Source organism: Ictalurus furcatus, chromosome 6 (genome assembly GCF_023375685.1).
Source record: "Ictalurus furcatus strain D&B chromosome 6, Billie_1.0, whole genome shotgun sequence".
Taxonomy (NCBI): domain Eukaryota; kingdom Metazoa; phylum Chordata; class Actinopteri; order Siluriformes; family Ictaluridae; genus Ictalurus; species Ictalurus furcatus.
The window spans coordinates 859,294-872,360 of NC_071260.1; the positions used below are offsets into that span (position 1 = coordinate 859,294).

The 13,067-nt window shown below is 41.0% G+C and overlaps 1 protein-coding gene across 1 annotated transcript; it reads left to right on the top strand.

Moving 5' to 3' along the window:
* The first annotated feature begins 3,220 nt into the window (after positions 1–3,220).
* On the top strand, positions 3,221–12,959 carry si:ch1073-416j23.1 (rac GTPase-activating protein 1). Its single transcript, XM_053627856.1, has 15 exons — positions 3,221–3,432; positions 4,570–4,772; positions 4,982–5,118; positions 6,084–6,156; positions 6,270–6,326; positions 6,514–6,612; positions 7,248–7,383; positions 8,270–8,421; positions 8,601–8,762; positions 9,755–9,850; positions 10,128–10,326; positions 11,686–11,791; positions 12,073–12,498; positions 12,546–12,683; positions 12,773–12,959. Exons 1-15 carry the CDS (start codon positions 3,351–3,353, stop codon positions 12,825–12,827), a joined length of 2,121 nt encoding a protein of 706 aa, XP_053483831.1. The 5' UTR covers positions 3,221–3,350; the 3' UTR covers positions 12,828–12,959.
* Positions 12,960–13,067: the final 108 nt, after the last annotated feature.

Consider the following 13,067-nt stretch of genomic DNA (forward strand, 5'->3'; position numbering starts at 1 on the left):
TCTTGATTCATTTTCTATAAAATAGTGCAGCTGAAAATCACAGGTTTCTATTAATGTATTCATTCTAATATGTTATCGTTGCTATAGTAACAGCTCACTCACAGGGACGTGTACTAATAATTAACAGATTTAAAAATGTGTGAAATCGTTGATGAAGGAGATGTTTAACATTTATGGAAGGAGTCTCCAGTGTCAGAGCTTACTGCTGTTATAGGAAAATAATCCGTTTTTCACATGGGTGATAGGCGTTGGATAACTTTTTTGCTTCAGTAAAAAAAATTATGAATAAAAACCGTACTGTGTGTTTATTAAGGTTGCCTTTGTTTTATCTCGTTTTAAGATCTAAAACTATCTAGGATGAGATATACACAAAAACATAAGAAATCAGGATGGGGCAAATACTTTTTCACAGCACTGTATGTTTTTGTTTGACCTTCAGATCTAAACCTACAATGCCACCTGAAAGGTCACACAGAGAGACGTCTGTAATTCATTTTAAAACACACAAAATAAATGAAACAAAAGGGCTCAGTCTTTTTAAGATGCGGTCCGAGTTTAGATTAGACAGAGTGAGTGACATTTCTGTCTAATTATCTTTTAGAAATGTCACTGAAAATTGCATGTCGTTTTTCATGCCATTCCAAATCGAAAAGCAAATTATTCACTCCCCTAAAGGCTCAACACACACTCACACACACACACACAAGCGAACACGAGAACAAGTGGGTAAGTGTGTCACACACACGCTGAGCGTTGAGTTCAGATCAGATCAGATCAGATCGGCTGATAACGTGATGACGTGGTTCACTGTTTAATAGAGTAACAGGTTAATTCAGGTATCATGTAGCCTAAAGTTTCAGTCTAATCATTGTTTACAGAAGCACACCCAACACTACTGACTGCAAATCGAGAGTCTAATCTAATCTAATCAGTTCTCTGGTTTCACATACTCTCATGCTAACAGAAGCTCAGGATCGAAGTCCAAACTGTCACACTGTGAGATACCAAGCTGCTTTGTTACCACATGAGAGGATATCACGTTACGTTGATTATTATCCTAAAACAGCACATCCCTAAGTGTTTTATTCCTCTTATGCCACCGTCATAATAAACAGTCGTTCCTTCACCAGTCTCTCTTCTTTCTCTCTCCTGAAGTTAATTAGACAAAATAACGCAGCTCGTTGTGCTACCAATAAACCGCGAAGAAGTGGAAACTCCTCTGTCCTGAAGATTTTCCTGAAGAAAACTTAAAGCTTTACAGCTTCAGCTTTGACACTGGAGACTCCTTCCAGAAATGTTACATAAACAGCTCCTTACTTTGAGACAACTTCACCGTACCAACAATTACATACATGTTTTTTTTTTTTTTTCATCAGTTTATGTGGAACAGGGTGGAACTCGGGCAGGACCACAATCAGCTTCATCTCCTGACCATCTGTATTTTTGCATGTATTTGTATTTTCTTTTGAATATTTTGACGTTAATTGACCTGACGATTTCAGAAAAGGTGAGCGAGAGAACGCACAGCGGGTGACGCTAGCGTGCCAATAATGCAGAGCATGTTAGGCCACTGCTTTACAAGCTTTTGGACCTTATTAGCCCTAGCTCTCGTAATAAGTCGAGTCAAGATAGGAAGCTAGATAAGTTCTGTATTTACAATGTATAGGTTGTATTACATTAACCAGCTACATGTAACCATGGTAACCATTTCTAATGATGTGGGAAAACAAACAGTAACCTAAAGAAAATGTTAGCTATGTTACATCCTATACTATATAGTGAATAGGGTGCATGGTTTGGGACATGCCCACAGTGGACTGATGATGGTGTTTATGTGGATTGTAAAGTGAATAGGGTGTAGATTGGGCCACGCCCACAGTGGACTGATGATGGTGTTTATGTGGATTGTATAGTGAATAGGGTGCATGGTTTCGGACACGCCCACAGTGGACTGATGATGGTGTTTATGTGGATTGTATAGTGAATAGGGTGTAGATTGGGACGTGCGCACACTGGCCTGATGATGGTGTTTATGTGGATTGTATATTGAATAGGGTGCGGATTGGGACATGCCCACAGTGGACTGATCATTGGTGTTTATGTAGATTGTATAGTGAATAGGGTGCAGATTGGGACACGCCCACAGTGGACTGATGAGGGTGTTTATGTGGATTGTATAGTGAATAGGGCCAAAATGAACTACACTTCTCAAACTAATTACACAAACACATTGAATAATAAATCAGATGTGGCGTTGTTGTTGTTGTTGTTGTTGTTGTTGTTGTTGTTACACACAGATTATCCACAGGGTTTTCTAATCGACTGTGTTCCAGAGAAAAGCAGATATTTATTATATTTTCCGCCCGACTCTCGCTATCAGAATTACATTTTTATCAGCACGGCTCTGGGGAGGAGTTTTTAAAATTTGAACCCAAACCTGTGTTTGTGAGAGCGGAGTGGATTTGTACACACAGCGGGAGAGAGCTCGAGGAAGAGGATGACACAAACCGGAGACGACTGTGGAGGAGAAACGATAAGTGAGTACAGAAGATTCATAAATTACATTCCAATAAAAATAAACAGGTTCATTAATAGATGGAGCTTCACATTCACATTCACACTCACATATTCAGTAAAAAAAAAACCCCTCAATATTACCAAAAATTATCCTGATATTGACATCATTTTAAACAATGAATCAGTGAGATTGAGCCCTGCCATGGTTTAGCACCCCATCCAGGGTGCCCCGTGCCATGTGCCCCAAGTTCCCGGGGTTAGGCTCCTTGCTCCACATGACCCTGTGTAGGATAAGCGGTATGGGAAATGGATGGATGGATGGACAAGCTGTGTTTGTATTGTCCACACTGAGGTAAATTTCATTTGTACCAAATGATCATCAACTGTTGTTTATATCAGCATATGCTATAGAACAGTTCAAACAAAACAATAATAACCTTTTAATTATCTAAAATATCATTTGTATATCAATTGTAGCGTTAAATAAACCACAAGTTTCTGGATAGACATAGGAGATTATATTGATTATATAGTGGATGATAATGATTATGTAATAGACTTTTGTAAAGTAAACTGAGGTGAGTTCAGCAGATTTATTTCTATAGTGTGTATTTATTTCTATAGTGTGTATAGACACACACACAGAGAGAGAGAGAGAGAGAGAGAGAGAGAGAGAGAGAGAGAGTGTGTAAACAGTATGTAGTTCAGTCTCTGACTGCCCCCTAGAGGCCACAGTAGGAACACAGCAGTTCCTACAGAAATATACGTATATAAATAAAGGAGAGTGAGTGGATGTTGCTGGTCGTGCAGCAGGTGTTGTGTCGCACTGCATCATGGGAGAGGAGTTCATCAGGGAGCTGCTGACTCTGTGCTTACACCGGCTTGCGTTAGAGCAAAACACACATTCTGAGCTCGGTAAGGTCCGCGCGCTGCTTCTTCTTCATCATCATCCTCATCATCAGTCTGTTCATTTTATTTTATTTCATTTCGTCAGACTCCAAACACAGATTAATCTCACATTAATTCATTAATATAATAAAGTACACGGGTGCTTGGTAAAGTCTCGGGTTTGGGAGCGTTGTGCGCATGCGCGTAACTCACCTGCGCGAGGTGCGCTCTCTTCGTTATCATTTAAACCTAATTTACATATTTCAGCAGAAATCATGAATACTCAGTACCGGTCATTAATATTTAATATTGTTTGTTTGTTTGTTAGCTCAGTACATACACCTCCACCTGCTTTCCTAACAAACCAGTTTACTCCAGTCTCTTTTCCTCACACTTTATTTCTCTCTCCTGCGGTTTTGTCTAATCTCCGTGTTTCATATCGCATCTGTGATTATTTCATTTCCCTGTAGATTAGATCAGATCAGATCACTTCCTGTACGACCACTGAAACATGTCACAGGGGAAGTGTGTTTATTTCAGAGAGAAACCACGTGATCAAATGCCCAGTATAGGGGATTATACAACCTTCTTTTATTTATTTATTTTTATTCTTTTATTTATTTTTCCTTCAAAATAGCAAGTATTACTTTGCTTTTCTATGTAATTAGTTTTTACTTTTTCATATGTTCAAACATACAACAATATTTATTTATTTTCTTTTGTTTTTCCTCAAATTATTTTTTTTACTTTCTTAATATTTCTTGTTTACATCATCATTATTATTATTATTATTATTATTATTATTCTGTATTTTTGGTGATTTTATTTTTGGTTGAATTTATTGTATTTTTTTCCAAACCTTTATTTTCCAAATGTGTGTGTGTGTGTGTGTGTGTGTGTGTGTGTGTATATATATATATATATATATATATATATATATATATATATATATATATATATATATATATATATATATATATATATATATATATAATGTGTATATATATATATATATATAGTGTGTGTATATATATGTGTATGTATGTATATGTGTGTGTGTGTGTGTGTGTGTATATGTGTGTGTATATATTATATAATATAATATAATATAATATAATATAATATGTATGTGTTGACTTTATGTAAAAATCATTTCTCCTGCAGAGCTTATTGAGGTGGTGAAGAACTTCGAGGCAGTCAGGAAGAAATGGCTCCACGCAGAACTCGAGCTGAAGAAATACAAAGAGCTGCTGGTGAAATCGGACGTGGCCCGCGCCGCCCTGGAGGTCAAACTCAAACACGCCCGCAATCAGGTGGATGTGGAGATCAAGAAACGTTTTAAAGTCGAGGCCGACTATCAGTACCTGGTACGACACTGCCAAGCATGATCCCTGTTGTGTTTTTATGAAGTTTTTTTAAACAGTTGTGTACTATTTCAGATTGAAACCTGAAACAGTTTAGTGTGAAGGTTAAAGTGTGATAATGGTAGTGTTTTTTTTTTTTTAAATGATTTGTAAACCATTCTCTGTGTACACTGAATGAAAGTGATTATCATCAGGTGTGTGTTTACTAACAGGAACGTCAGATGCTGCTGATGACTGAAATTCTTGCTCAGGACAGCAAATCACATGCCTGCCTTAATGAGGAACAGCGAAACATGCTGGCCAGCTTCCATCACCAAGGAGCTAACATCACACAGCACAGAGGAAAACGGTTTATACACACACACACACACACACACACACACACACACACACACACACACACATATATATCAAATGATATTGTGGCTCCTGCACCACCTTTACAGATCAAATTGGACGTCCCCTGCTGTAGACCATTTCTTGCCAAGCCTTGGGTTTGCCTTACAGTATTATTTGAACCTGTCCTCAGTCCAGCTTTTGCTTTTCAGGAACGCTTAGTAAGTTTAGGTGTTCTCCCAGTAGGTAAGTTTGAGTGCGTTCCACCAAGGCAACCTTTTCAGGAACTCAGGAATTTTAGGTGGGTCTCTAATACAGGAATCTATTCAGGAAGGTGGGAGTTTGATTGCAGAAACATTGATATAAATTGCTGTAGTATATTCCTGGCTCTATCCAGTATGAGCCTTGTAGTGTTCTTTGGACCATCTCTGTTCATTTACTGCAGAGGTAAGGATGGATCACTAACCTGTCAGGAGATTCTGACCCCCTGGGTGGTGGATGTCATCACCGTTGCCTACAGACCTGCTGGATGCCCAGCTCTTATCTTGTTTTTCTCCCCATGAGTGTTATTTAGAGGTGTACCATTCCAGGAAATCTGTGCTGCTGCTAGATGGGCGTAACCACACCAGAAGTTTAGGAGGGGTGAAATAGTAACACGAGTAATTGTGGTTCTATGAACCCCAAATAAATATCAGGGTTCCTTTTCATTTGAAACCTTTGCCAGTTTGGCAGGAAGGTTCTGGGGAATGATTTCTGCAGCAGTGTTTTTGGCAATGCTGAGGTGTTTAGGTCTCGTACACTGCCCCCTGGTGCTTATACAGGGTTCTTATGGAACTAACATTTAGCATGTGGGAAAACATGGATACTGTGGTCATTTTCAGACTGTATGTTTTAATAATTTTTTTTTTTTTAAATAATTACAAATATTTTATACGTGGGAGACTTTTAAAAAATGCCTCCTTTTTAAATGAATAACAGCTTATCCGTGATCGACGAGTCGTCTTTCCTGTCTCATTCTGACATCAGCTACGACAGGACCGATGATGACCTGGTAGGTTCAGGTGACCAGAAACAGGTGTTTATAAGAATATTAATTTGACATACCGTATTACATTTTGTCATGCGACAAAATCCAGTAGACAGCTCGGTGGTTTGTGTTTGTAGGATTTGGACAGTCCGGCTGTTGTGAAGCCTCTGAAGTCGAGACCTCGGGAGAAAAGAGTGAGCGTCGTTCATGTCATTCTGCTTTTAAATTAAACTTTTCAAGTTTTTTTTTCCCCCATGAATATTGACTATGGATGTTCTGATTAGAAATGAAAACTATTGATCAGAATTCAGTGTGTTAATGTGGAATGTTTTTACAGAGAAACGCTTTGCTTACATCTGCTGTCTTCCTGCATGTTTTCAGCGCTCGTCGATGGGGCCGAACGTTGGACTTCCGATACAGAAACGTGGGCGACTCGGTGGACGTTCTGGAGATCTGCTCAGTGTGAGACCATCGGAGAAGGTTCATGAGTTTATACGTTAGATTTCTCTTCAAAACGCTGTTACGCAGAATTTCAGAAGTCAGAATTAATGAATCAATAAATAATGTTAATTGTAATGAATGTCGTTAAGACCAAAATGCTTACCGAAAAAGAACATTCGAGTATTCACCTGTTAACAGAAACACAAAGAACTATAAACTTTTTAAGCACAAAGTTATTTTGGATATCAAAAGATTTTTATGTCTATTAAATGGTTCAAAAGATCAGTTTAAGCCTTAAGCAAAATTAATATTTTTAGTAACATCGAAAAGAAAATAATCACACTCAACATGGCTAACTTCCTGCAAATTCCAATACTTTTTTTAGTAAGACCTTAGAAGTTTTAATAATACAACAGCGTCACCTTAATTACTAACTTGAATTTAATCGATCAATATTATAATCTGATAAGCTATCATTGCCTAGATAACTTAGTTGAAGCGTCTCATCATTTTTGAAGAGATTCAGTAAATTATAGACAACAGTAAAATTGCAGGAAATTCTGTAGATATAGAACTGTCTATATTTCCCAGGCAGCCGTGTGACCTCACGATGCAGTGTATGTGGAGATATGTGATGGACTCTAACATGAACTTCATTTCCTCTGTGTGATTAGGAGGTGGAGGCGACAGTGGTTACAGCATCAGTCACTACCCCTGATAATGGCGGTCAGATCCACATGGTGATTGACATCACTCAGGAAACACCGGAGCCAATCAGAACCCGAGCTGATCTCCTCCCTTCTGTGAGCGGTGAGGCTCGATTACATCATCGCCACTGATGATCTCATCACTTTTAGTAACCAGGGACCTCATTTATAAATCTTTAAAACTAGGACTTTTTCAAACCAAAACTTTGCATGTGCACACCTTTTCTGCTTTATGAATCTTCTTGAAATTGTGCGCAGGTGACTCAGCCTCTTCTCCTGCCTAGGTACCGCCCACAAATATCCATAAATGGGCAATGCAAATGACCTCATGCATAACTTAAATGTGAGGTTTCTCATTCATTTTGGAGTGAGGTACCATTGACCATATCGGGAAGAAAAGCAAAAGAGTTTTGGGAAATGTGAAGTGGAAGTTGTTTCTGAGACTTAAAAGAGCTTGTTTAAGAATATACCTTTGCCATGGTCTCAGCTGTTCACGGTTGACGCGTTTCGTCCTCGTGCGGTTTCACAACGTATAGATTTCATTCATCTGATTGCTAGAGACTGTGAATTGGTAATCCTACCATGTAAAGAAATCTGACATATCGACTTGTCAGTATAATTATGCCAACCGATGCAGCTGGCTTGATGGCACTATGGCTGGTATATTCCCTGCCTATCAGTTAATTCTCTCTGGAAGCAAATGATTGCCAGGAAGTGATGTCAAGGGTTGTTAAGATCTGAAAATGGTCAGGTAGTCACACACTGGTCGTATGATAAACCTCATTAGCCAGTCATCAGAATCTCTCCAGATCCTACAAATTTTGAGGTCCACACTGGTGGACTCTCGTCTTCAGTTCATTATGTAGCCTATTAATAGATCTGTGAATATGTGACATGTTGCCTGTAATTACCCACAATTAATACCAACCAATAACGAGTTACTGTTTTGTTCAGGGAGGAAGATATAAAATTGTGTGTTTGTGTTACAGAGCAGACATCAGTGTGGGCTCCCTCTGAAATCACTGAGGTTGAGATGGTGACTACACAGATGGACGAGACTAGTGCAGAACCCAAAGTTCCTCTGTCTCTTGATCCCATTGTGGACTCCAACGTCCAGCATGCTAACGTCCAGCATGCTAACGTCCAGCATGCTAACGTCCAGCATAATATTGTCCAGCATGTCTTCCTGCCCAAAACTGTATGAGTTTCTGCCTCACTAGCATTTGGGACACTACCATTTTGCTTCATGTTGTGATGTTCATGCATTCCTCCCTGTCCCCTCTCTACCCCCTCTCTATTCCCCCTCTATACCCTGCACAGGTGATCCGACCCGAAACATGCACTCCCTGTAGGAAGAGGATCCGTTTTGGGAAAGTGGCAGTGAAGTGCAGGGACTGCCGTGTGGTCGCTCATCCCGAGTGTAAACATATGTGTGTGGAAAAATGTTTCCCTAACACACAGGGAACAGTCCAGCCTAGTGAGGTAACACACACAACACACACATGTTCAGCCACTTTCCTTTTTACCAAGGTACCATCCCATCACATCACAGACAATAAACAGGCACATAAACACACATAATGCATGCAAAGACATTACTCCCTAAACATACAGGGACGATGGATGGACATAGGGAAGTAGAATTGATTGATTGGTGGACATATGGATGGAAGGAGGATGGAGCCATCCATTCATAATGGATGGCAGCTTATCAGGTGAAACTAAATCAAACCCGAGCTGCTATATATCCCCGGTGATGCATCCTCATGTCAAGATCTTGTGATGTCCTCTCGGATCTCCCCATGCCACCTTGGGGTAACCACGGACCAACTGTCCTTCTCGCCTCTAATCCCTAAACTGACTCGCTCATGCCGGGTCTTCCTCTACAACATTAGGAGGATCACGAGGCCATTTCTATCCACACAGGCCACTCAGGTGCTTGTTCAGTCCCTTGTCATTTTGAGACTGGACTGCTGCAACTCTCCTGTCGGGTCTGCCTCTGCACCCATCTGACCTCTGCAACTGATCCACAATGCAGCTGCACGACACCACCCCATTCCTACGCTCCCTTCGCTGGCTTCCTGTAGCTGCTGTATCAGATTTAAAGCCAAAAACAGACCAGCACCAAGCTAGCTTAAAGCACTCATCACAGCCCGCACTGCACCCCCAAAACTGCTTATTGACAGAGACTGCAAAGCACTTCTGCACATCGCTCTGTGTAAGAACGTTTGCTAAATACTGAAATTGTAAATGTATGGATGGACGGGAACTGGACAGATGGATGAATGGACAATGGAGATAGATGAACAGATGTATGGAAGATAGAAGATGTATAAATAGAAGAATGCTGGATGGACGGACAGAGGATTGATAAATGGATGGACAAACTCCTACGATCTTATTTTCATTCTTGTTTAGATAATCTTAATATGTTCTCCCAGGTTCCTCATGTTTGAGTTTATTTTCCTCTGCAGGAGACGTTGGAGAGTTTTTGTCCTTCCGCTCCGCCCCGGATCCCAGCATTGATCATTCAGTGTGTTAAAGAAATCGAACGACGTGGCCTTGAGGAGGTAAACGCATGCCCTTTTGATCAGACTGCACCGGGGATATTCCAGTCCTGTACTGTCCTTTTCTTTTCCCCCCTTTCATTACCTCATTTTCTTCCCTTTCCATCCTTTCCTTGTCTTTCTTCTTCCTTCTTGCCTTCCGCTTCCACTTTGTGTCCTTTCCTTTCCTCTTTCCTTCCTTTCTTCTCCTTTATTATCTACCCCATTTCCTCCCTGAACTCATGTGAAGTCAACTCAGTAGATTGTGTGTGTGTGTGTGTGTGTGTGTGTGTGTGTGTAGAAGGGACTGTACCGTGTGCCGGGAGGAGAGCGAGCAGTGAAGGAGTTACGGGAGCGATACCTCAGTGCTAAAGGTCCTCTGCTGCTGCACAGAGTGGATGAGATTCACGTGGTGTGTGGCCTCCTGAAGGACTTCCTGAGGAAACTCCGAGAGCCACTTGTCACCTTCGCACTCCACAAAACCTTCATGGAGGCAGCGGGTAACATTTCAACACACGCACACACACACACCTGCTTTTATTCAGAACTTTACCTGAAGTGAAAATTCATGGCCGAAACTGGAAATCCGGGCATACTGAACTTTAAGGTGGTGAGTTACACCTGCAGTGGAAGTTTTTATTTATTTATTTATTTATTTATTTATTGTCATTTTCATTGGTTGAAAGATTGATGCATCCATACATCATGCATCCATAATGTGAACAGTTCTCTCATCCTTCAGGGGCAATTCTGGATCATCATTAATGCATTTATAAATGAAAATATTATGTTTGCATCCAGGGAAAATTAATTCGATTTTTTTCCCCTCTGAAATAGTTCAGTGGATTTCATAATGAACTTTTGGCACTTAACCATTTTTAAAGTTACAAAAAATATTTTGATATCTTTATGATGTTTCAAACAAATTATTCAGCTTTATTTTAACACTGAACTAATATTTTTGTTGTATTTTTTTCTTTTCTCCTGACAGTAATTACTGATTGTTGGTGATATTATGATGCCAGTAGATCAGTTTTAAACCAGCTTGTGGTGTTTTTAACTCGGATTTCTAGCTAAAACGTTACTTCTTGGATGTGTAAAAGGTGCATTTTGTTAAAGGACTGAAGCGAGTTTCGTCACGTTTAGTCCCTGCTGTGGGTAAAGAGTGTGTTGTTTGATTAGCCCTGAACTTTATTTAGTGTTGAGAATTCAGATAGTGTTTAGTCTCCAGGTCACAGCTTCCCCATCCTGAATCATGAATTAGAATCGACTACTGAATTTCTACTCTAATGAGTAAAGTGTGTAAATGAGGCTTGAGTCTGTTTACTCACCGGGTCTGTCCTATCTGTCTCTGTGGAACCTGAGGAGGAAAGAGAGCTGGAGAGGGGCGTGGCCTGTGTATCTGTCTCTGTGTGGGAGCCGTGGCTTCTGTATCTGTCTGTCTCAGTGCGGGAAGTGTGGCGTCTCAGTGCGGGAGGCGTGGCTTCTGTATCTGCCTCTCTCAGTGCGGGAGGCGTGGCTTCTGTATCTGCCTCTCTCAGTGCGGGAGGCGTGTCTTCTGTATCTGCCTCTCTCAGTGCGGGAGGCGTGGCTTCTGTATCTGCCTCTCTCAGTGCGGGAGGCGTGGCTTCTGTATCTGCCTCTCTCAGTGCGGGAGGCGTGGCTTCTGTATCTGCCTCTCTCAGTGCGGGAGGCGTGTCTTCTGTATCTGCCTCTCTCAGTGCGGGAGGCGTGTCTTCTGTATCTGCCTCTCTCAGTGCGGGAGGCGTGGCTTCTGTATCTGTCTCTCTCAGTGCGGGAGGCGTGGCTTCTGTACCTCAGTCCCATGCTTTTTTCACACGTTAATCCGTGATTAACAGAATTAGCAGATGATGATAACAGCTCAGCGATGATGATCCAGGCCATCGGAGAACTTCCACAGCCAAACAGGGAGACTCTCGCCTTCCTGATACTGCATCTACAGAGGTGATGGACACACACACACACACACACACACACACACACACACACACACACACACACACGCACACACAGCTTTAGAAATAAGAACTCTACATAAACAGATTATTTGTGAAACTGAAAATCATGTTCTATATTTGGAACTGAAGCGTTGTGCCTCTGAAACATTGCATGTTCTTGACATTATTACTGAAGACCTGAACACTTGTGTACATGTTGTGTAAATGCAGTCTTTACTGTAAACATGGTGTAAATATTAATCAGTAGAACGGTGGATGTGCTTTCAGGGTTACTCAGAGTCCTCAGTGTCGGATGGATCAGAATAATCTGGCTCGTGTTTTTGGGCCCACCATTATCGGACACAGCATGCCGGAACCGTCTCCACTTAGCATCATGAGAGACACCAACACGCAGCCCAAGGTTGAGTTCCACACGCAGGAGTGTGTTCCTGAACATGTCTGTACTGTCCGGTGTTACCTTGTCGTGATCTTTCTGCTTCAGGTGGTGTTGCGGCTGCTCTCTTTCCCGGCTGATTACTGGAACAGTCTCCTTACTGCAGAGAGAGATCAGATCAGATCAGATACACACGTGGAGAGAGATCAGCTTATCTCTTCGGTCATACAATCCAACATCAGCAACTCCACTCCATCCACAGACCGAGGTACACACACGACCTTCAGCAAGTCTTGGGTTGCTTTCGATGTATGCTTCAGGTCATTGTTGCCTTAAATATCATTTGTGTGCATCAAAGTATATGCAGAGTGTGTGTGTGTGTGTGTGATTCAGATCGGATGTTCAAACCCATCACCTCTCCTGAGCTGAGTAAATACAGCAGGACTCCAGGTGGTTCTTCCATCAAGGGCAGGATCAAGACCCTGGGCATTGCTTTCAACAACCCGTAAGATGGACACACACACACACACACACACACACACACACACATTTAACCTCACTAAAAATTAATTTTAGAATCCCACTGTCTTCCAGAACCAAACCAAAGCCCGAACCAACGAAAAAGAAGTTCTTTACCTCACCAAAGTGAGAGACACAGAACTCTGTATGTGTGTGTGTGTATTCACTAGGCAGTGCACTGTGTTTTGCTATAATGATGAGGGGTAGTGTTTACTTGCACAGTCATGTGACTCAATCAGCATTTTATACTAATTATACTATAATTATACATAAAGAATATTGTTATTTTATTTTAATGATATATATATTGTTATGATGTAATATTGCTGAAACTCTGTGATACGAGTGTATTGTGTAAGATTAAGGGGAC

Coding starts and splice junctions, on each gene's coding strand:
- si:ch1073-416j23.1 (XM_053627856.1), top strand. CDS start 3,351: ATGGGAGAGGAGTTCATCAGGGAGCTGCTGACTCTGTGCTTACACCGG. Junction 5,119..6,083: donor ACACAGCACAGAGGAAAACG/GTTTATACACAC, acceptor AATGAATAACAG/CTTATCCGTGATCGACGAGT. Junction 10,327..11,685: donor AACCTTCATGGAGGCAGCGG/GTAACATTTCAA, acceptor CGTGATTAACAG/AATTAGCAGATGATGATAAC.